The sequence below is a fragment of the Natrix helvetica genome (genome assembly GCF_964273705.1).
Source record: "Natrix helvetica genome assembly, chromosome: 1".
NCBI classification, from domain to species: Eukaryota; Metazoa; Chordata; class Lepidosauria; order Squamata; family Natricidae; genus Natrix; species Natrix helvetica.
In genome coordinates this window covers 197005546-197029588 of record NC_138548.1, presented here as the reverse complement: position 1 = coordinate 197029588, position 24043 = coordinate 197005546, and the positions used below count along the sequence as shown (strand labels likewise).

Below are 24043 nucleotides of genomic sequence, written 5' to 3'. Positions count from 1 at the left end.
AGGGGGGTGCATGTAAAGGAATGGGCGGGGGGAGGAAACCTGGGCAGCCATTTCATCAGAACCTTTGGACAAATTTGCACACAACTTGCTTCTACTTGTACAGCATCTTTCAGGTGAGCACTAGTAGTCTGTTGGAAGAACCTGAAAGATGATTGCACTTTGTCTACACAGGAAGCAGTGTATTCCCCACAAAAGCTACCACAGCAGGCTCCATGGAGGCCACTGATATGAAGGTTTCTTCCGCCTTAGGGTAAAACTCACCGTAACCTGGAACGGGCTGTTGGGAATATGCTCCCCTCCAAAGCGTACACAGATGACGTATTTGCCCGGCTGGGGTGCCGTGTAGAAGATGTCAAAGGTCCCATCCTCATTTTCTACCACGTCAACATCTACCTCTGTGCCATCTGGTGTGCACACCGTGCAGGTCACCTTGCCTTTTCCAGCAGCCTTGGCATCCACAGTGATGACAGTCTCTTCACCAATCTGGATGGTGGGACCAATGCCAGCTCCTAGCAAAAGAATGAATTATGGGAAAGGGAGAACTTGATCCCAACCCACACCCAACCTTTCCTCCCCTCCTCCACTCTGAATCTGCTAAACTCTTAAGCCTCTTTAGCAAACCAGGTTTCTTAAAACGGGGGCCCTTCAAATTGTGCTTGGTGGTCAACTCTGGAAGCTCTCATCACAGTCCCTCTGAAAGATATCTGACAGAGGAAGGTTGGATCAACCTGTATTGCCAATTTCCCCAACACATTTCGTGAGGGAAGGTGGAATCAAAAGGCTGGTTCACAAATAGATAAAAGAACCACGAATTATCAAATTGAGATAACTCAGTGCAAATCAGAAGAGAACCCCTTCAACAGTGTGGCTCCCTAACATTCACTACAGAATGCCTTCCATATAAGCAGAACTAGAACTAATTCCTTCACCTCTTGGCTGTTAACAACCGTGGCCACTCAGCAAACACTTCTAACTGTGTATCAGTAAACTCTTTTAGAAAATCACTATGTTTAAAAGGGAACAAAAAACCAAATGGCTGAAACTAGGCCCAATCTCAGCTCAGTTCCATATAAAGAGAGAATGCTTCCCATTCCTTACTGCCAGAAGCTTTAGCCCAGGCCCCTCTTTATGCATCTCAGTAGCTTGCTCCCAGTTGTCCATGCACTTCATGCAAGGAGGAAGCTGTTGAGGTGTCAAAGAAGAGCTACTGCAGGGCTTCAATTGCTATTTGCACAGGTGTGGAGGGAAAATATAAGTTAGGAACCCTACCAAGCTCACACAAATGGCTGAGAACTAGATCAGAAACACACTTGACACTTCTTATCAGCCCCTAGGACTAAGTCAGACAACTTCACATTGAGAAGTAGAGCAAATAGTTAGCGTTATTACAGTTATCAAAGCTATGGTCAGTCACTATCAGGAGCAGATTCTTGAAGCAAGGGAACAGTTTCACGTGGCTGTATCTATCAATGCCAAAAGTTTTTGGGAGGACTCATTTCCCCTGAAAAATAAGCCCCAAGTTAACAGGGGAAGGATGGAAAGTGCCATACATAAAGGTGCTTTTCTGAATTCTGAATAATAACTTCTATGTGGTGATTAGTTTTTTTTTTATTATGAGAAAACCTTAGCTGGAATTCCAATTGGCAGCCCACTCTCTATAAACTACAATTCTCAAGGTGCTGAAGTGAGGTGAATGAGGTGAGGCATTTTAATATTTGTTCAGGATATTGTTAACGGTTTTAGATATTTACTATTTTAGGTTTGTGCCCAGAGTCACTTGCTCATGAAATAGGTGGCTTTATACATTAGATAAATTGCTTCAGTTTTAAGCTATTTTCTTCTGTATCTGTTGCTTTCTACCAGGACATTGAATTCAAAGGTTAAGCAAAGTCATCAAGACTTCCACAGTGGCCTATGTTCCTTTTTTGGGAATCCAGAATTAGTATTATTTTGGCAGGGTAAATATTTTTCAGTATTGGCAAGGTATGTTGACAAGGGAGATGCCTGAATTCATATACGGTATTGCCAATTTGGCACACATGAGCAAGCTTTGGGTGAGTGCTTTCCTTGCTCAGATTACTTGTGAACTCCATCAGTTATAGAAATGCCAAAAATATGTCTCTCACTATCTGGCAAGCTAGGTCCATGCTAAAGACCTGTTCATCCCTTGCAATTTATAGTTCTTCTTTGGATGTCAGAGATCAGCCACTTTTTCATATTGAGAGAATCCAGTAATTTACCTGTTTAAGCACTTGGGCTTCCACACACGTCACTGAAGTACAATTCCCAGTATCCATTGGCCAAAATGGCAAAAACTGGTAGAAATTGTAGTTCAGAAGCACCTGGAACACCGCATTTCCCCCTGCCCCTAGAGATCTGTGTTCCTATGCCTGAACAAGTGAAGGAACATATACTTTTAACACAGTTCTTCCAGTGTCCAACTAGTGGAAAGCCACAGAATGGACAAGAAGGGAAGAAGCAACTTCTGCTTCATGTTATCCAGTAATGATTACTTCAAGGAGTCCTTGACTTACAATTGGTTGCTTAGCGACCATAATTGACTCAAGAGAGGACTTGCATCCCAAATTCAAAGTTCTAACAATTGGGCCTCTTCACAGTCATGTGACGAAACTTTGGGCACTCAGCAAGATGGTCACTTACAGCATTCAGTGGTCATATAACTGTATTCTACAACGCTTCTGCAGAAAACCAGCACATATTTCCTTCACTGCAGTGAGTTGCTTAATGACTGTTGCAAAAACAGTCATTAAATTGGGTTAGTCATAACATATGACTGTAATCAGCAGGCTCCATTACAAGTCATATGTTGAGAACTGCCTATATATAACTTTCGTTATTAGCAGTTATGACAGCATTATCTTTCAGGAATTACCATAGTGCTTTTTTCTGACCCATCAAAGTTGGAAGTTGTCATTACATATTATGCAAACTACTATAATTTTGAATATGTGTTTTGTGAAGGACTACTATGGTTCCCTTTAACTATCTTGAATCTTCCATTAGAGGTTGAACGATGGTATTACTATGGATGCTCAAATAATATTGTGATTGGCATTAGAATGGCACATTGAAAAACTGAATAATTAAATAATGAAGGATTATATTTTAAGACAAACATGTATTAACACTAAAGGTACAAAAATTTGAGTAATGTAACAAATATTATCATTACTGTTATTTGCATCAAAATAAACTTCCCTGGTCTGAAAATAATTCTCCAGCAGTTCTTCAATTAACATGGGAGATTTTTCTGGTCACTTCTATAAATACAATCTGTTCCCTGCTTCAAGACTTCTGCACCTTGACAACAGGCATGTTCCAGGACAAGGTGGCCCCCTCTAGCTACCCCAAAGCTTGCAACACCCCTGTCTATAGAGAGGAAACCTTACCCCGAAAGGTTAGGAAACATGCATGATGCCAATCCATTTACTTCTGATTATAAAGACACACCCTTCATGGTGCAAGCAAGAGGGTGACTTCAAGAGCACAGGGAAGGGAGAGGAGGGGGCTACCTGGGGAACTGGGGAAGGGGGGGGAGGTTTCCAGGACCACCATGCTGCAATCTTACCCTGACATTTAAATCCACCTGCTTGTTTCTCAGCAGTTCACTGAGTTGGATGCGGCCCAAGGTGTTTTTTCACCTCACAAGGAAAAGAATGTACGGTTTGCCATTCAGGCAGAACTGCTTGCCAAAGTTATAAGTAACCCTTAGCTGAACTATTGGAGGAAAACATCAGTCATCTCAGCTCAATATTCATGAATTTCATGGGTACATGAAAAATATGATGTAATTGTGATAGCCCAGATGTTCATGCGGACCACGATCCCCCCCTGGCTCTGTCCGTCATGCGTGAAGAGAGAAACGAACCCTGCATCAGGGCATGAAGGTTATCTACTCTTCTCCAGGCCGGAGAGCTGATTAGGGGTCCTTCTTACAGACTGGCATTTTTATAGTAGAGTAAAACCATTTATGTTCCCATTAATCTGCCAGAGTTATATCTATTTTAAAAAGATACTCCGATAATTGGTTTTTAAAATGACAATCTTAACCGCTGACTGACTGACTGATCAGCAGGATTGCAATTGAAGAGCCTACTTTCTTAAATGTTCAAGTCATTCCATCCTAATGTTTTACTTAAGATGTTCCTTTACATGGCAAGAGGAACAATAAATAGCAGCTCTGTATTATTTCTGGCAAAAGGCACAGCGACATTAACAGACTGATTGGATGGCCTAGTTCTAGTAGACGTGTGTTTTAAAACAGCCTCTTTCCAGTTCAAAGGGTATCCTGCTGCCCAATCTTAATCACAGGTGGAATCTAATGCAGGAGAGGGGAACCATGCAAGGGGAAAACTGCAGAGGGAGCAAGCAGACGGAGGGGAGGGGGGAGCCATCAGCAAGCTGCTTACCTAGCCCATGACCTCCGATCGACACTGAGGTGAAAGGGCAAAGAGCAAGGGTAATCAGAGTGAGACAAAAATCACACAAAACAGTGCACAATTAAAAAAAAACACAGAGGAAACATAAATCCCTTTCCCACCCCAGTGATGCGCAGTGGGGCCGGAGGTGCCCGGCAAAAAGCAGTCTGTGTGGGGCGTGGCATTGGTTCAGCGTGGCTTACCCACCCTCCAGCATCTTCCCCCCGACCTGAGACCCCTTGCCCGGAAAAGCTCTCACCTGTCACCGTACACTTGCTGGCATCACCGGTTGGTAAAGCACGGATACGGTAGGGTGAGTAGGGAATCTCATCCCCGCCATACTTGATGAGAATGGTGTAGCGGCCAGTCATGTCGGGAACGTAAGATACTGTGTAGGTGCCATCTTGGTTGTCCCGGATGGTGGCCTTTTTGGGTTTGCCTTCAGGGTCCTGAGCAAAGAGCAAGGCAAGTAAGTGGGCTGATGTAGAGTCAGTGGAAGGCACCCAACCTATAGGTCAGGGTTCCCCAAAGTGGTCAGTATCGACCCATAAGGGTCCTTGAGACTACGGAAGGGATCAGTGTTACTACAGAACAGTGTGAAATCTCAGTTGCCCATTCTTTAGTTGATGTTGGCCTTAATATCCATCGAATTCTTACCAAGAACCTCGGACCGTGATGGTAAACCTATGGCACGCGTTCCCGAAGTGTCATGTGGAGCCATGTCACCTGGCACATTGCCCTTTTCTCTTCCGGGTTTCTGGCACGCATGCACATGTGACGATCAGCTGGTCTTTGTGCATGTGGCAGCGCCGGAAACTGGAAAAGCTGGTCTTCCGTTTTCCAGCATGAGCATGCGTGCCGGCCAGCTGATCGGCCCGTGTGCATGCGCAGCAGTAACCGGAAGACCTGCTGGCCAGTGCACATGTGTGTGCTGGAAACCGGAAGTTCATTTTCCGCCGCATGCATGCCCCCTGGGCAGCTCCTCTTCCTGTTCACGACCCAGTAGAACGTGTGCGCAAACTAGGATATGGTAATCCATGGACATAGTATATGTGCAGATCCAAGAAGTGGGGTCTTTTGTAACTGACAGGCATTTTGTCAATGTGCGGATTTGTAGTGATCTTTTTGGTAGGGTATCCACTGTGCCAATAATCACTGGGATCACTATTAATTATTATTATTGTTGTTGGCAGTCACATAGTTAACCAGATGTCTAGACTGGAATTGACATTTTTATCCACTTATCAAGTTTTTCCCAAGGATCTGGGATAGGGAGATGTTGTTGCTTGATAGTATTAAAGGTATTGTTGAAGGATGTAAACTTTTCCAATGGTTTCATAATGATTCCGTCAGAGCCCATGGTATTATTACTATTATTATACCCATAGAACTATTATTTAAAGTAGTATTGATTACATTATTTTCATAAGACTAAATGTCTTGGAATCAATGAACAATCTGAAGGGGCTGATGAGGTGAAGTGTTTGGGAAGTCCTGGTTTAGGCTGTTACCTGCAATCACTAGATACTGCTAGTAAAACCAGCTGTTCTTTTTAAAGAGACCAACACAAAAAATTCATCCACTTATTTGGGATGAAGAAATAAGTTTGTAATAAATAAATAATTAAAGGATGACTGTGGAGGAGCTGTGGTCATAACTAACTGAATCTTACAATAGTGACCAACAAAGACTTTGCAGAGCTCAGATTCATCACTTTATAGTTTATGGTCCTTAGTTCAGGACTTTGAATAAACCTCACAGTGCAGAATGCAGCTGTCTGCCTACTGATGAGTGAGAACTGCTATTCATTCTGAAGGATACAGTTGTGCACACATTTAGCAATCCACAATAACCCGTATCAAGAATTCATTTGGTCTACCTGCAATCCCATCTCTGTGGCCTATTTCCACTTACCGTAATCTGTACAGCCAACAAGCCTTCTCCAGCATCCTTAGCGTCAATTGTAAATTCTACTGGCAAACTGGCTGGAACACCTGTAGTGTTTAGTCCGGGACCACTGGCCTTTACCTTGCTAGCATCATGAGTAGGTAGAACCTTAACTTTGAATGGGCTGGAGAAATACAAGCAAGAAGAAATGCGAGGGCTAAGTAGATATACAAGTTTATCAAAAAGTCTAAGGGCGTCTGCACTTCTAAAGTGCACAAATGCTCCTCAGCATCAGAAATTATTGTAATTGTCCTATTTTACAACACATTATAGTCTTTGCAAACTGACACCCATCCAAGAAATAAGAATGTACCCTCAGAATTCCTATCAGCCACGTTGAATTGAGTTTTGTGAAGTTCACTCTGAATATATTGAGAATGCATTAGATTGAAAAAAAAAGCTGGAACAGGGACTAAGGGCTGCCCTTTTCAAGATAAAGGCAAGGGCAGATTCAATAAGAGAGCTTTTGGTGCAGCTTCAGCAGAAGCAACTGTACATAAACGGGGGAAACATTCCCCTGAGTATCTTCTGCCCTTAAAAATAATGGGTGGTGCAAGCTTTTTTGGCTTTTTTCTCACGTTACCAACCAAGATAATGAGGAATATTTAGTGTTAGCTCAAGCAAGCATTCTAGTGACTCTTAAGAGTTGACAACTAGGCAATTTCTGCAAGTTCTGTTTACTATGGAATAAAACCCAGTTGACATTTTGTTACCACCAGGTCTGTCCTTTCTTCATGGTTGAAGGCCTCAAAAATAACTATTTACTATGTCACTCTAGAGCAGGGATGTCCAAACTTGGCAACTTTAAGACTTGTGGACTTCAACTCCCAGAATTCCCCAGCCAACTCTGCTGGCTGGGGAATTCTGGGAGTTGAAGTCCACAAGTCTTAAAGTTGCCAAGTTTGGACACCCCTGCTCTAGAGTAAGTGTAATGCAGGAAAAGACCATGTAAGGTATCCCAAATGCTACAGCAGCTGTTCTCAGGCCCTTTGAGAGCTTCCACTTTTCAAATATGTTCTTTGGGCGAAGAGAGGTCTGTTAATAGCAAGGATTAAAAGTCTGTCAATGAACACTATGTTTCTGCATTTCTGTCACAGAGCCTTCTGTTCTTTGGCCTCCACCCATCCATTCCTACCTGTGAGGCACCTCATCGTCTCCATAGCGCACAGCAATGCTATACGGTCCTTCACGACTTGGTACGTAATTTGCAGTCTGAGTACCATCAGCATTGTCCACTACATCTACAGGTTCAACTACTCCTGTAGGACAAGGGCAAGAGGTGAGGGATGAACCAAGCTCAAGGGAGATATCATTTGTCCAGTCAGGTACAGATTTACTTACCCTTTGGACCTTGAACTTTAACCTCGAGGGGTGCCACACCTGCCTTGCTGGTGTCTACCGTAAAGGACTGGGGAACATTGGCTCTGACAACACCAGGAGTCAGGCCAGGGCCTGAACATTTTACCTTGGATGAATCCACCACATCATGCACAGGGACTTTGAATGGGCTTCCTACAGAGAAGAAAGAAACATAACCTGAGTTAAGAAGCTGCAACTTGGAGTTTTTTTAAAAGGTTGTTTGATATCTCAGTATCCATTGCATTGAAAGAGGCACATTTGTAATCCTTATTTTCACAACCTCTTTTGCTATCCTGCTTATCTTTCTGGCCTTTTAAGGAAGCTTGGGGTGAGCTTTAGCGAGTGACCAACTAATTTGATGACTCTGAACATGCTCCAGCCATAGGACGACAATACCTGCTATTAGTTATCAGCACCAAGGTGTTACAATAGCTTGGACAGACATCTTGTATTCAGCCCAGGATACCCTACTGTACCCATCCAATCCTATGCCAGGAGTTAGTATTTCCTGCTCCACCCTTCCTGGTTTGGCCATTATTGCTTAGATAAGAGCAGCTGAAGTGCTCCAAAACCTAAACGCAACTTATGGGCTCCTCTTTTCAGAAGCAACCAGGCTGAAGACATCCATTTACTTAACTTTTTGGCCAAGACTAACCATTCCACAGTAGTGGCTTATACCTATAGAAATGATGGGAAGCCAGTGCAGAGATTGAGATTCAGAATTGGGGTAGCCCGGAGCCAAGTCCCTGGTTCAGCCACAAACACTGCACATCACGGGATTGTTTTTGTACAAATAAAATTAATCTAATTAGTAAAATTAGATTCCACACAAGTTGTCTCTTCAGCTCCCAGAGAAGCAAGTGGATATAAATGCAATAAATGATGAGGCAATAATCTTTGGGCCAAAGGCTGGAAAGGGCCTACAAGGGTTTTTCATCCCACACACATCCCTGCGGCCAATTCGCTCTCACAGGGAGGGGCTTCTCCTGGTGCCGTCCACTAGGCAATGCCAACGGGCGACACCGAGGAGTAGGGCCTTCTCTGTGATGGGCCCAACCCTCTGGAATGACCTCCCCCCCGACATTAGAACCACTACTGACCTCCGCTCCTTCCGACAGAAATTGAAGACTCACCTGTTCCGACTGGCTGGTCTGGCATAATTATAACATTTTCCTCCTGGCATACACACTTTTATTGGTTTTTAGAGGGATTGTCTCTTTTAAATTTAATTTTACAGGATATTGGGATTTCAAATTTTGTATATCCTGATTTATTTATTCAGCTGTACAGTTTGGCATATCTTTTATCCTCCTCACATATCTATTTATTTAATAATTTTAACTTGTTGTATTTTTGCTACGGACTGTACACCGCCCCGAGTCCCTTTTGGGAGAGGGGGCGGTCTATAAGCGCTAATAAATAATAATAATAATAATAAATAATCCAGTAGAAACTACATGCCCAGAATTGAGGAGGAGGAGGAGGCCTGGCTACCTCTTCCATCATCAAACTCATCACTACTTTTCTGCCCGTATTGCAAGGAAAGTGATTTCCTCTTTCTTTATACCAGAGTCATCCAACCACACTCAAAAGAGACTGAGTCTCCTCCTCCACAGAGAGACTACTACTCTGTAGGCTCATAAGGCTTCAAGAGGGGAAGACCACTACTCAAGTACTGTTAACATATCATCCTATAAAAAGGCAACCGCTCTTCTATCTCGGAATCGTTTCCCCAGCCTAGGCTGATCATAGCCTAAAAAACTGCCAAGCCAGTGACTATGACGAGCTGTCAATAGCATTTAAGCCATGTTGCACTTGTGGCCCAGATAGGTGACCTGTTGAAGTCTTGAGGGATTGCCACCACCAAACTCGTTCAGTTACCAAATTCTAATTTCTAATCAGCACTGCCATCCCTATTATCACTACATCAAGCTCAAGCCATACCCGGCACTTGATGACCACCGTATGTGACATTAAGGTTGTAGGTGCCAGGCTCATAGGGGATGTACTCCACAGAACAGCTGCCATCTTTGTTGTCGGTGCAGGACATTTTTGCTTCAGAGGGACCTTCAACTGCTAGGCCCAGGCCCCCAGTACCAGCACCCCTGTAGCAGAAATAAACGAACAATTGGGTCACACATTCCAAAGAGGCCCCTGAGCTTTGAAGCCTTCTATTTATGGGGAATTACAGCTGCTATGAGAGAAAGAGAGAGAGAGAAGGAATCTAAAAAGTAAAACATTTCAATAGGGCTACATCAGTCTGGAGGGATGGGCAATCCCAACTTTCTATGTTGGAGCCGATGTATTTGTAAAGTTTACAGAATCAGAAATCATGGACACCTGAAGGATGTAGCTGTATCTTACTTGGATTTCATCTATACAGCCCTGCACTTCTGTTTAAGGCTCTAAAGCAGTGATTCTCAACCTTCCCAATGCCGCGACCCTTTAAAACAGTTCCTCATGTTGTGGTGACCCCCAACCATAAAATTGGTGTCTCGGTTCCTAAGACCACTGAAAATAGGTGTTCTCCGATGGTCTTAGGCAACCCCTGTGAAAGGGTCGTTCGACCCCCAAAGGGGTCCCGACCCACAGGTTGAGAACCACTGCTCTAAAGCCTACTTAGGGATACCTGTAATGTCTTTATTACTTCTCTTCTCAACAATGTTATGCGTTTCAGAGCCTTCCAAAACCCACCACAAGCTTGCATCTTAGCCTAAAATGCTTTGCAATAATCTCAGGGGGAAGCATCAAAGTAGGCGGTTTACTTGCAGAGTGTGCAATCCGAGATCCAGCACCATATAGAGTGCCCCAAAGGCTTTGGTATGGCTCCCAGAACAAATCCAAAAACTGAAGCCAAACTGTAATTTTTTTTAGTGTGATTACAGGGGGAAATTTTGCAAACTGCAAAATGCAGGAGGAAGTGATGGCACTATCTGTACTTGACTAATTTGACTCCCTCAATGCCTCTGCCTTTCCTCCCCACCCAACCCCCACTGAAATGCTAGATCAGGGGAGTCAAATTTGCGGCATCACGCTGTCGTCATGTGATGTATCATGACTTTTTCCTCCTTTGCTAAACTGGGAGTGGGCGCGGCCAGTGAGTGATGCATCTGGCCTGACACCCCTGGTCTAGATACAACAAAAATATATATTCTTGATCAACTTTAATATATGCCTCTTTGAAGGATGGGTAAAAGTAGCCAGCCAATACTAAGAGCTTCTCTTGTTCATTCCTCCTTTTCAAATACTGCTGCAGTCTCTCTTTCTAATGTTTACCTCGTCTCCACTGTGAATTTATTGGGCTTGTTAGTAGTCCCACTTTGGATGCCGGGCCCATGCACTCTCACCCTTGCGGGGTTACATCCTTCAGTTACCGGTACACGGAAAGGGCTACTTGGCACAGGGCTGCCATCATAGGTCACATCAACTGAGTGGACACCTAAAGGGAGACAAGAAAGGTTATATGGAAGGCTGGGCTCCCCCTAAACACTTTGGGATGTTAAAACAACTGGACACACTTCTTGATGTAACACAAACGCAGTTCAGGCAGTTCAGGCAAGAAGCTGTGACTCCTAACACTACCTTTATGCTAGGATTTCAATAACAGAATCTTGCAAGCCTGAAAGTAACTTTTCTCCTCCTTTATTCCTGAAAACTAAGGAGAACTTCTGAGATGTTCTACCTCCACTGCTCCTTCAGACTCAGATTCCATTCATCAAACTGTTGTTGTCTGGGCTGTGATTCTTCCTCCTGTCTCCCAAAATTATTCCTACATACTATGGCATCCTCTCATCATCTAAAAAAAAAAGCAGCAGGCTTGCAGGGCCAGTGGGCAAAACAATCTCAAAAGAACTAGTTCCTTCTGCCCCAACCCATGTCAACCAGGACCTCTCCCATACCTTATATATCTCTTTCCCATAACTCACCATCTTCATAGGGTGTGTACTCCACATTGTAGGTACCGTCGCCATTATCACGCACATAGCTCTCTGTAAGGTTTCCTGAAGGATTGGATACTCTGGTTTTGATGTGAGGGCCCCCGGACTTAGTCAAGGCTCGGGCATCCACACTGAACTCTGTTGTGGCTTCACGGAATACGCCTGAAGAGAGCACCAGCAGCATCAGTAAGGCAGGCCTTAGGCCAGGGCTGTCAAACTCACGGTCCGTGGGCCGACTGCGTCACGCACTGGCCACGCCCAATTCAGCAAAGGGGGGGAAATGCCTGATATGCCACATGACGACGCCATGACGCCACAAGTTTGACACCCCTGCCTTAGACTGCCTGCCCAAACTTCCACCTCACTTGCATCTGATTTATGAACACTTTGGATCCCCTGTGACATCAGTACCGCTAGGTAAGCTATTTTAAGTTAGTACTGGTGGATCCAAATTGAATGTGAGAATGTCATCCTTAGCCTGTCCTGTTTACCATTAAACAAAATCAGAGTCAGTTTGGTATAGTAGTTAAAAGGGACCAGGTTAGAAACTGGGAGACTCAGAATTGTGGTCCCGTATTAGGCATGAACAAACTGGGTGACCTTGGGCCAGTCACTCTCTCTCTCTCTCTCTCTCTCAGCCCTAGGAATCAAGCCAAGGGCAAACCACTTCCAAAAATCTTTCCTTGAAAACTGCAGGGACCAGTCTAGGCAGTTTCCAGCAGTCAAGACCTACTTGAAGGCATAATAATAATGATGAAAACCAATCCTGCAGCCAGGAAACACCAGGCATAGAGGGTTTCCACACAGACAGCTTTCATCCTCCTACGCAAACTTTTCAGTACATTCTCAAGTCCTCTTATAGTAAAGCCTGAGGCTTATTTAAAAGGACTTGCCAACATCCTGTGTAACTAGCAACAAGCACGTATACATCATACATTTTAGCTCCTGGTCTATATGCTGTGAATACGTTTCAGGAAAACAGCTAAAGTTCCCTAATAGCCTTCCTCTATGTATGCAAGAAACAGAATTAGTCCCCCAATAAACAGAGGCAGAAAACTTAAGCGGGGTTCAAGCATTTGCTTTTATAGGTATTCCTCAAACTAACAATGACACCGAACAAGTAGTATTTACAACTCGTCCTCTAAGTTCTGGCCGTGACAATGTCCCCACGGTCACGTAATTGTGATCCATGTGCTCAGTGACTGGCTTGCAATTATGACATTGCAACATCCCATGGTCATGTGGCCACCATTCGTGACCTTCACTGCCAGCATCTCATAAGCCGTCAGTGGGGAAGCCGATAGGAAATAGTAAAGGGTGACGATCAATAAGTAACATGGTTATGAGGACGCAAATTGTTGGGGGCAATATGCTGACTCTGTAAAACCGCTTAGAGGAGGCTGTAAAGCACTGTAAAGCGGTATATAAATCTAATGCTATTGCTATGATGTAATGTTGCACTATGGGATCACATCCCTTAGCGATGGAAATTCCACTCCCAACTGTTAACCTTTATTCTGCAGCCACAGAAAGTCAGGGGGGCACATTCATGAGATTCTCTATTCTGGCCTTAAGATACGGACCTGAGTCCCAGTGCTCTGGATTATCCCCCTGCCATTCTTACCTTTGCCTTCCACTCCAGGACCATAGACTTTCACGCCAGATGTATCCACCGCTGGTTCCACGTTGAGCTTACTGGGGAAGTTGGGTACAGGCTGCCCCCCGTATTTAATGGTGATGGTGTAGATACCAGGGCAGAGTGGGATGTAAGTGATGGTGTAAGTGCCATCGCCATTGTCCCGCACGTGGACTTCGGCCTGCGTGCCACTTTCAGAGATGATCTCGATGGTGAGCTCAGCGCTCCCTGCGCTAGAGCAATCCACGCTGAACTCTCCTGCCTGCCCCACTGTGGCGTGCTCCAGCCCTGGTCCAGAGCACTTCACTTTGGAGGGATCAAAGCCAGGCACCACTTGGGCTTTGAAAGGAGAGCCTGGCACATGGGTGTCCGCAAAGAGGATATTGATGTTGTACTCCCCTGGTTCAGTGGGCAAGTAGGAGACTGAACAAGTGCCGTCTCCATTGTCCAGGCATTCTATTTTGGCCTCGCAGGGGCCTTCCACGGTCAGGCCGAGGCCTCCGTTCCCAGCTCCCTTGGTATCAATGGTAAAAGGAGCAGGAATGCCAGCCAAGCCACCCTTCAAGCCGGGTCCGTAGGCCTTCACCTGGATGGTAGAGTGAGAGAGAGAAGATAAGTTGACTTAATTCATTAGCAAAGTCTTCTTCAAAATCCCCCACAAAACATTCTATTGTATCCCCTTCCAAAGACAATCCTTTGCTGCTAAACTGCAACCAGAGAGAAAGACAAATGCTTTATTACTTATAATTAATTTGTCTATATAAATTCGAGCTGTGACATTTTGTATGTTGTTGCCCACTAGCTGCAGTAATTTATTTATTTAAAACATTTGTATGTTTTACAATACAATACAATAGTAGAGTTGGAAGGGACCTTGGAGGTCTTCTAGTCCAACCCCCTGCCTAGGCAGGAAACCCTATACCGTTTCAGACAAATAGCTATCCAACATCTTCTTAAAGACTTCCAGTGTTGGGGCATTCACAACTTCTGGAGGCAAGCTGTTCCTCTGATTAATTGTTCTAACTGTCAGGAAATTTCTCCTCAGTTCTAAGTTGCTTCTCTCCTTGATTAGTTTCCACCCATTGCTTCTTGTTCTACCCTCAGGTGCTTTGGAGAATAGTTTGCCTCCCTCTTCTTTGTGGCAACCTCTGAGATATTGGAACACTGCTATCATGTCTCCCCTAGTCCTTCTTTCTCTTAAGCTAAACATACCCAGTTCCTGCAACCGTTCTTCATATGTTTTAGTCTCCAGTCCCCTAATCATCTTTGTTGCTCTTCTCTGCACTCTTTCTAGAGTCTCCACATCTTTTTTACAAAAAAAGATCTTTTTAAATCTTTTTTTAATCTTTTTTTATCTACATCTTTTATCTTGTATCAAACTCTGGGCAGCATCTCTCCCCACTCAACGTGCCGGCTGGGACGACTACCATGAACTGTGATGAAGCAACATTTTCAGGCACATACATTTCTCACATCTGAAGGAGGTCATTGTAGTGAGCAGGGGGAAATACAGTGCACTGAACCTCTAAGTCTCCCTCTACTCTCCAGACTACATTTTGAGTCACTACTATGTAGGCAGCTAAATATCAAAGGTTTTCTTATCTAGAAATTAAGTCTGTAGAAGTCTGGGAGACCTGTCTGTGAATTGACCCAGCATCTCTGGTCACATACAGTGAGATTCAAGCACTGGCTGAACCTCCGAATGATCATTTAGGAGCTGTGGTGGCGCAGTGGTTAGAGTGCAGTACAGCAGGCTACTTCTGCTGACTGCTAGCTGCCAGAAATTTGGCAGTTCAAATCTCACCGGCTCAAGGTTGATTCAACCTTCCATCCTTCCAAGGTGGGTAAAATGAGGACCCAGATTGTTGGGGGCAATAGGCTGACTCTGTAAACCGCTTAGGCAGGGCTGTAAAAGCACTAAAAAGTGGTATATAAGTGCTATTGCTATCATTTATGACAGTGTTTCTCAACCGTGGCAACTTGAAGATGTCCGGACTTCAACTCCCAGAATTCCCCAGCCAGCATTTGCTGGCTGGGGAATTCTGGGAGTTGAAGTCCAGACATCTTCAAGTTGCCAAGATTGAGAAACACTGACTTATGACATTACAGCTGCCTCTCCAATATGTGACATACTCACACACAGAACTAGACACATGTTTACTCGTCTGAATCCCCTTGTCTTACCTAGGAATGGCTCATGGCAATAAATAAGGTGTGATCCCTTGACATTGAGGATCGTATTCCCGAACTAGAATTCTCTTGGCTGAATTAGGGCGAGACCGTGCAATCTAATTTAGCAGAACAGGAGTGCTTTAAATGAGAAGGAGAGAATGGGCATCATTTTCCAAGGCACCCATCGAGAACTGGGAATCTTACCTTGGATGGATTGGTGGGAGGTACGGCCTCCACAGGGAAGGGACTGCCCGGGACAGGGACACCATCATAGGTGACATCCACTTCGTAGGGTCCTTCTTCTCTTGGAATGAACTTCACCACACTGTTGTCTGAGCTCAAGCCTGGCTCTACCTTGCAAGGCACAAGCTTACTGGATGGGCCTGTGATTTTGGCAGCCACCTTGCCTTTGCCTCCAGCACCTTTGGATTTAACGGTGAACTCCTGGTCTTTGCCCACTTCCACTTCTGCAAGAACCAAGTGCACATCTATGAAGATCAAACCTGGAACTGACAGGACATCCTGTGCCCCATTTCCCCCAGAATGAAGAGAGGATTCCACCCACAAATCTCCTATCCTTTACAAATGCTTTGCCCAGACATCTGAGCTGACCTTTCTTTTCCTAGGTAGTCATTTAGATATGCCTCAATTATACCAAGGCACGGGGAAGGTGACTGTACTTTGCAGCTGGAGTTAAGCTGAGGGGAGAGAAGGATATTGTTGGCATGACTAATATTTCCTGGAAAAACAAAAGGCAGCCTTGGAGTGCTTCCAGCCATTTTGCCCTGGCAAATGTCCAGGAAGGGAAAATTTTTATTCAGGAACCACTAGGGAGGTTTTCTAAAGACATGCCTGTTCTTTAAGTATGTTTTCCATCCCCCCATGGAACACTGGGACTATAGCTGAGGGAGGGGGCAGGCTGGAATAATCAATGTGGGTGAGGCTATAGAGTTTGGCTTTGGGCTAGGAGTCATCCTAATAATTCAAACTTACATTGACAGCGAACAGACCCAGAAGGAGGCAAATTGTTTGGATACGCAGTCATGCTGCACACCAGAGTCCCCCAACCTTTCCGGTTTTGTGGCCCGAGGGGGAGGGAGGAAAGGAGATGGTTCTGGGTGAGTGGCAGGCACACAGGAGCACAGCTCCATTTGTGCAAGCAGTGGGCACTCATGCCACTTGCGCAAATGCAGGCACACACACTAGGGGTTGGTTCCGGCTGTTGCCACTGCTGGTTCGCTCAGGGACACGCAGTACTGGAAAAAAAAATGCTTCTGTGCATGCAAAGAAGCAAAAAACAACAACATGGCAGCGCCTATAGAGTCACCAATAGAATCAGTTCGGGAGCGTAGCAGGCCAAGTTACTGCCTACTTGGCTGAACTGGTCCAAACCAGTAGGAACCCACCTCTGACACACGCCTGCTGCTCATGCAAGTGGGGATGTGCGTGCCTGTGCTCATCCGCCACTTCGAGGGCCCGGTTCCAAACGGTTTAAGGCCTGGGATTGGGCTGCAGCCCAGGGGTTGGGGACCCCTGCTGTCCATGCATGAACAAACGTAGTGTAACTGGCGGAAGGTGATGAGATAATAATGGAACTCGATGCTGCCTCAACTGTGTTCATCCATACACTTCAACACTGTATCAAATGTATTTTAAAAGAGGGTTCACAACCCTGGATTGATCAGAAACAAGGAGTTGGATGGCTAGGATGAAAATCGCCATCACAGTTCAGGATAAATCTGATGGAGACTGACAGATGAGAGATGCATGTGCAAGAGAAATAGTTGAACTAAACTTGTTGGCCCACAATTTTGTGTAACATAATTTGGCCTTGAGATTCTCAAGCTTTCACTGATGGCAAAACCCCAAGGATGACTGGGCACTCGCAGTCTATGTTCCAGCAGAACTGCACCTTTTATTTTAAGCCATAAATATACTAGGTTCTATTTTGTCATTCGAAGCATGTCCTGTGCAAACTTCCCAGAGGCCATCTGGTCCTGACAGAAAGCTGGAACAAGCATGCTTCTTGGTCCAGTCCCAAAAGACAACTGTTAGCAGATGCTAGACAGCTGTGCACACTGGCTTTTTATTGAACTCTCAATTCAGGCATGGTCTAAAAATGGATGTGGAACCCAAAGCCCTCCAGATGTTGTGAGCTGCAATTTTCATCCATGCTGTATCGGCAACAGAACTAGGCGTTCTGAAATATCATTGTGTTTTTCCTTTTAAAAAAAGAAACACCAAACGTCCAGCTTCTACGGCAGCTAAAAAAATACGTTAGCCAAATGCAATAACATTTCCAGAAATTGAGAAGTGCCCAATTAAAAAAAAAAAAAAAACAATGACAGCAATCAGAGAGTGGTGCTTTTGTGTTACTCAGCATCCTTCTCTGTGATTAGGAGGCAAAAGCAAGCAAAGAATTGAAGCTACTGGGATACATACTGTCTCCAAGCCCAGAGATCTTGATCTTGCTGAGGTCCAGGGTGGGAGCTATTCCCACGTTGAAAGGACTTTTGGGAATGTGGTCTCCCCCATATGTTACATTTACTCCAAGGTTACCCTGAAATACAAGAGGTACACTTATCACTGTGTGTGTAGGCACCCCAGCCTGCCATTCATTCTTCCCCTTCTATGATGCCCACATCCTTCCTACTGACTTTCCATCTAGACTCTTCCCAAAAGTCCCTTTCCCAGGAGTCCCTTATTGAAGGAAAGAAGGCCAAGTCCCGTCCCATCCCCACCCCGGCTGACTAGCAAGATTTCAATCAAAAGTCTTGCTTTCCTAAGATGATAAATCTGTACAAAGTCTCCAGCAGTTTGCTATTTAACAAGACACCATGTTTCAGTCACATCTCAGAAAACCACCCTCTCCTTCTCATAACTCACCTGCTGCACAGGGGTATATCTGACGGTATAGGTGTTATCGTGGTGATCAATTATTTCAGAGTCTCTTACGGCGTCTCCCTTGGCTGGGCCTGTGAACTGCACATCCAGCTTGGCCTTGCCAGCTGGCTTAGTGTTAACTGTGAAGTGAGTTGGCTTCCCCAACTCTACACCTGAGGAAGCAGCGGGAGAAACTTTCAGAAGGGCAGGCAAACTTTCCAGGCTGGTAAGCATGCTTTCTGCTTTATTGATTTTTGTACCAAGAACTTCCATGGGGGTCAAACACAAGTTTATTTTTCCCAGGCATTTGGGGCGGTTGTGTTGTATGGTAAACTGATGTTAAGCTCACATGATTAAAATGCATTCTAAAACTGGCACCCACCCTCCTTGACCCATTTCAATAGTGCAGTTGGGTTGCACTAATGGCTGCATCTCGAGAACCTCAGGAAGCTCACCCAAGCACAGACAAGGAAATTATGCATCTTATCAAAACAAGTTAAAAGCTCGTCCGGGAAATTGCTGCTTAATTCTAATATCGTTTGTTTTTATCCACATTCAATAGGGTTTGAGTTCTGCTCCTTCTTCAGGTTGCTGGATCAGGAGTTCCAGACACAACGTCTAAGCTCCCGGCTCTTATTTGTAACATACAGCCCCTTGCAAAGCACATCCCCAACTCACCAGTTCTGTTGAGGCCAGGTCCCTCAGCTTTGACTTTGCTGGCATCATGCGAGGGTTCCACTTTGATTCTGATGGGGCTGGTAGGGGTGGCCTAGAGATGAAGAGGAAGCAGGTGAAAAGGAGAGCGGCCTCCGGGTGACTCTCTCGCACACACACACACCCGAAAATTTTTCAGTGCTTCCTCTGAGAAATGGCCCTCACCTGGTCAGCAAACAGCACCATGATGGTGTAGCTTCCAGCACCCCGGGGGGTATACTTGACTGTGAAGGTGTCATTATCATTCCGAATAATGTCAAAATCGATGTCAGCCTCGGCTGGACCCACCACACCAGGGGCACACTTGATGCCAATGCTCACATCACCTTTAAGAAGAGACCAGTCCGTGAGAGGCAACTAAGTGCACTATTAAAACCTGCAATTGTGACCCAAATTCCAAATCCCGCAAGTGGGCCAAGATGTCCCAATATAGTGCAGCCCAGTGGTGAAATTCAATTTTTTTTAACTACCGGTTCTGTGGGCGTGGCTTGGTGGACATGGCAGTTTCAGTTTCAGTTTCAGTTTATTAAATTTATAAACCGCCCCCTCTCCCCGAGGGGACTCGGGGCGGTGTACAGACAGAAAAAATATACAATAAACAACAAAAATATAAAACCCCAGACAGACAAATTAAGCACAAGTCTGTACAATAGTCATAAATTAACTAATGATTAAAACCAATTAAAACCAATTAAAATACCCCAGAATTTAAAATTTTAAAATACTGGCCAGGAAGGTCGGGATTAGATCATGATTTTAATTGTGATTGGGCCAGGCCAGCTAATTGGCAGGGGAAGGATACTGCAAAATCTCCATTCCCAGCCCACTCTGGGGCCAGCCAACGGCTGCATTTTCCAGTTCTCCAAACAACTCAAAATTTCCGCTACCGGTTCTCCAGAACCTGTCAGAGCCTGCTGATTTTCACCCCTGGTGCAGCCCCTGAAGTCTATCAACCTCTAGCTTCAATCTTTCACTCTAAAGATTTAATTGGGGAGGATCATTTCTCCAATGGGCAATTCTGGTCTTTTCTGGAGTAGCCATGATGGTAAAATAAAGGCAAAGAGGCAAGGCATTGATCCACGCGTGAAGTGTGCATAAAATTCAGGATACTTTTTTATAATCTACCTCTACATCCTTATCGCATTAGAAGAAATGAAGAACGAAGAATAGCAAAGTTCTACGGCACGGGAAAGCAAGGCCAGAAATGGCTTCACTTGATTGCTAATTCCTTTCTGCAACTTGCTCAAGGACACAAGGTACAGTACGAACAGAGCAGAGCAATTAAGGCAATTTGCCAAGCAATTGGGGAGGAAGTTTAGTCACCGTTTGCCACAGAATACAAATTAGCACTGCCCTGTCTCTGTAGTCCACTGCACTTAAAAATGAGCCGCGAGAAAGGACGAGCATTTTCCAGCCATGGGTTGGCTTGTCCATTTGGAAACCAGGTGCTATGGGATTAAATCCCATTATATCAACGGCTGGCCATGGTGGCTGGAGCTGATGGGAGCCTACACCTTGGCAACATCTGAAGCAGCACAAATTTCTCTCTCCCCCTCTTACTTCCACCACCAGCTTTGTGAGACGCCTAACCACGGGAGGGAGCAGGGGAGGGAAAAGCTAATTAAAGGGATTCCAAAGACGCAAACTTCTCAACACAAACAAGGCAATGGACAGCAGCGGTTAGGATACAAAAGGCTTCAGAACTGGGCATCAGAAGTGGAGAAGCCAGTCTAAATGAAAAGGCTAGAAAGATTGTACAGACTTGTCTTTTGTTCCCCTTGGCTGCCAGGAGGCGAAAGGGAGGGGGAGCAGGAAACAAAAGTCACTTCTTACGTGCTGCCCTTCAGCATTAAGTGCTTCTTAGAGCAATTTACAACACAAGCATTTATTCATGGTTCCCAAATTAAGAATGAGCCTGAAATGTCCCCACCTTCCCCAATGCTTAATCAGATCAAGGTTGGTGTACTTCAGAAGACTAGCTTCTCAGAGCTAACTCTCAGCCTGGCTTACAATGGACTGGCAGGTGGGGTGGACTGGGGACGGGGGTGGCCCACTCCTCCTCTTCCTCCATTCCAGCAATGCCAGGCATTCCGAGGCATCAAGGATAGAAAGGGCTCAACTCACCCTGCCCAGCTTCTGTGCAATCCACTGTAAAGTAGGTCGGTTCATGAGCCTTTAAGCCCGTCTTTGCCACACCAGGACCATAGACTTTCACTTTGTTGGGATGGCTGCCAGCTCCAATGTTTACCTAGGGACACAAGAATGCAAAATTCTGTCTTTGAACTTCGGGCTGGAGAGACAGGAGAAGATGTGCCCCGCCCAACAAGTGGAATATGCATCTTAGAAAAGTTCCTGGAGTCAACACAGCAAGATGGTAACTTTTTTAGTGCTGGTGTTTGGGGATTTGTCTTGTCACGTCTGAAGAGGGTGAGGGCACAGGCCATCAACATAAAAAAAGGAAGGAAGGAAATCTAACAGGAGCTCAGCCATGTTGCAGCCAAAGCAGATTTGTTCACAAGGGAAAACTGATTTCTATTCTGTTACATCTAAGTAATAACAATGGCTTACAAGTCTAACATTTAAAAAATAGAAACCGAAGGTTTACTTTGACTACCCAAAAGAGCAAGTGTTTTGAACTAATGCAACCAAGGCCAAAACTGAAAAATAAAAATTACCAAATGGTTCGAAGTGCAGACTATGCAAAGAAGCAGAAGAAAGAGTACATCATATACTCAGCTCATGGAAGAAAATCACAAAGTGATTATAAAGAATGACCCAACACAATTGCCAAAACAATTCACTGGAATATGCATAAAAATTATGCACCAGAATGAAAAATTGGTGGACAAATAGAAAAGGGTGATTGAAAATGTACTGATTAAAATATTGCAAGATTTCGGAATATAAACTGATCAAGTCCTGGTGCACCAGAGTTAATTGTTGTTAAAACAAAGAAAGGGTGATAATTGAGGTGGCAATACCAGAAAAATGTGAAAAATGAATTTGAAAGATTGTGGCAAAACTAACTGTGCAGGTCCCAGTGGTTATCAGGACATTAGGTGCCATACACCAAAGAAACTTGGTCGATACTTTAAAAATCTGCATATTGCCAAGTACTTGGATCCACACACACATATAATCCTGATACAAGGTGATCTCCTAGGTCAGTGATGGCGAACCTAAGGCACGCGTGCCACAGGTGGCACACGGAGCCATTTGTCAGGGCACGCGAGGTGCTGCCCTGTCAGCTGGCCAGCGCGCATGTGCACGCTGGACAGCTGAGTTCACCCTTTTTAAAGCCATTTTTCGCCCTCCCCAGGCTCCAGAGGCTTTATAGGAGCCTGGGGAGGGCGAAGAGAGCCTCCCCCGCCCCCCCCCCCCGAAGGCCCTCTGGAACCACTGTGGCGAAAGAAAGCAAAGGTAGTACCAATAGAAATATTGGGTACAATTCCAAAACATCTGTAATACCACCTGAACACCATTGGTATTGACAAAATCACCATCAGTCAATTGCAAAAGGCAGTTTTACTTAAAACAGCTTACATCCTGCAACAATACCTTTGATATATTATTAAACAACATTTGCCTATCCTAGGCCCTTGGGAAGGACTCAATGGGTGGGCAAAAATCCAGTCTAAATATCTGACTGATTGACTGACTGACTGATCATAATAATAAAGTAGCTGTTACTGTTGTTGTTGTTTGGGAAGGAAACCTACTAGTGAAAAGACATATCCGGCTTCAGGGGTTTTTGTAGTGCACTCTGGGCAGCCTTTTGCTTCCTGGGACCAAGATGAATTAAGTCCCATTTTGCCCTAATAATTTTGCTTGCTACTGCAAGGAACACTAACCCTGAAAGGACTGTTGGGAATATTGACTCCTCCCCACGACACCATTGCTGTGTGCTTCAATGGCTTCTTGGGCAAATAGGAACAGTTATAGGTGCCATTGCCGTTATCCTTCACTGAGACATCTACCGGCGATCCTTCAGAATCCTGAGGTAGAAAAATAAAAAAGTCATCTTTCTGCAGGTCAATGTCATTCACCACAATTTCTTCACACACACACACACACACCCCATCATGGAGAAAGCACTTCTCCAATTCCTTTGGAGCAACTTTCTAACCAGATGTCCTGCAGATGCACTGGGGCTAACAGAGGCAGAATTTTCAAAAAGTGCTCAATTCCTTACACTTCCCACTCATGTCTAACAGTTAAAATCCCAATCTAGACAGATACACCATTTATATGTGGAGAATCCTGTGCCCATTGCTGATCTCACCTGTACTTGCACCTTGAGAGGTGCCTTTCCACCACTCCTTGCATCAACTGTGAACTCTGTAGGCTTGTTGATTGCAACACCAGTCTTCTCTAGGCCTGGGCCATGTGCTTTTACCTTGAAAGGAGTTGGAAGAGAACTGTTAACTTAAGTATCTCTGCTGACCATCACAACACACACACACCCCAATCAATTTTGCTGAGAGAAGGTAGGATCAGCCAGAGAACCAGAATTAAAGTTGCATAAAGTCCTGAACAACTGGCAGACATAAGACCTTCCCATTTCGTTGTTTTCATTTGGGAGACCTGCTTGAAATTCCCTTTGCAGATTTCCCCAATCACGATAGCAAGAAACATTGATTGATATTATTTTCTCAAGGAAACAATAGCTTTAAACTTCACAAGACACAGCTTTAAAAAGACATTCGTAAAGACATGATCTGAAACACACACACCAGCCAGCCGCAGATGGCCAAATGACTGACTATTAACTGTTCTTCTACCACAGAAGCATCTGCACACAAAACTAAAGCCAGGATGCACAAAAAACAAAAACGAACATACCATATTTTTCGGACTATAGGACGCACCAGAGTATAAGACGCACCATGATTTTGAAGAGGTAAATTTTTAAAAAATGTTTTGCAGTCCCAAACTCTCAGGACGCCTCGTTTTTT

General features: G+C 44.7%; 1 protein-coding gene across 4 annotated transcripts in view; it reads right to left on the bottom strand.

Annotated features, from left to right (window-relative positions):
* Window positions 1-24043, bottom strand: part of FLNA (filamin A) — a 90882-nt gene that overhangs the window by 25723 nt on the left and 41116 nt on the right. For 2 of the 4 annotated variants that reach the window (XM_081948551.1, XM_081948553.1), the window contains exons 14-31: window positions 23371-23484; window positions 22940-23083; window positions 21213-21336; window positions 19254-19414; window positions 19053-19143; window positions 18378-18547; window positions 17934-18051; window positions 15696-15958; window positions 13308-13905; window positions 11672-11845; window positions 11022-11184; window positions 9690-9850; window positions 7728-7898; window positions 7522-7645; window positions 6354-6510; window positions 4699-4888; window positions 4431-4454; window positions 262-509 (exon numbers count right to left, since the gene is read on the bottom strand). In XM_081948551.1, coding sequence (XP_081804677.1) covers window positions 262-509; window positions 4431-4454; window positions 4699-4888; window positions 6354-6510; window positions 7522-7645; window positions 7728-7898; window positions 9690-9850; window positions 11022-11184; window positions 11672-11845; window positions 13308-13905; window positions 15696-15958; window positions 17934-18051; window positions 18378-18547; window positions 19053-19143; window positions 19254-19414; window positions 21213-21336; window positions 22940-23083; window positions 23371-23484 — 3195 coding nt within the window. The remainder of the gene's footprint in view (window positions 1-261; window positions 510-4430; window positions 4455-4698; window positions 4889-6353; window positions 6511-7521; window positions 7646-7727; window positions 7899-9689; window positions 9851-11021; window positions 11185-11671; window positions 11846-13307; window positions 13906-15695; window positions 15959-17933; window positions 18052-18377; window positions 18548-19052; window positions 19144-19253; window positions 19415-21212; window positions 21337-22939; window positions 23084-23370; window positions 23485-24043) is intronic. The other 2 variants (XM_081948552.1, XM_081948554.1) reach the window with 1 other exon arrangement.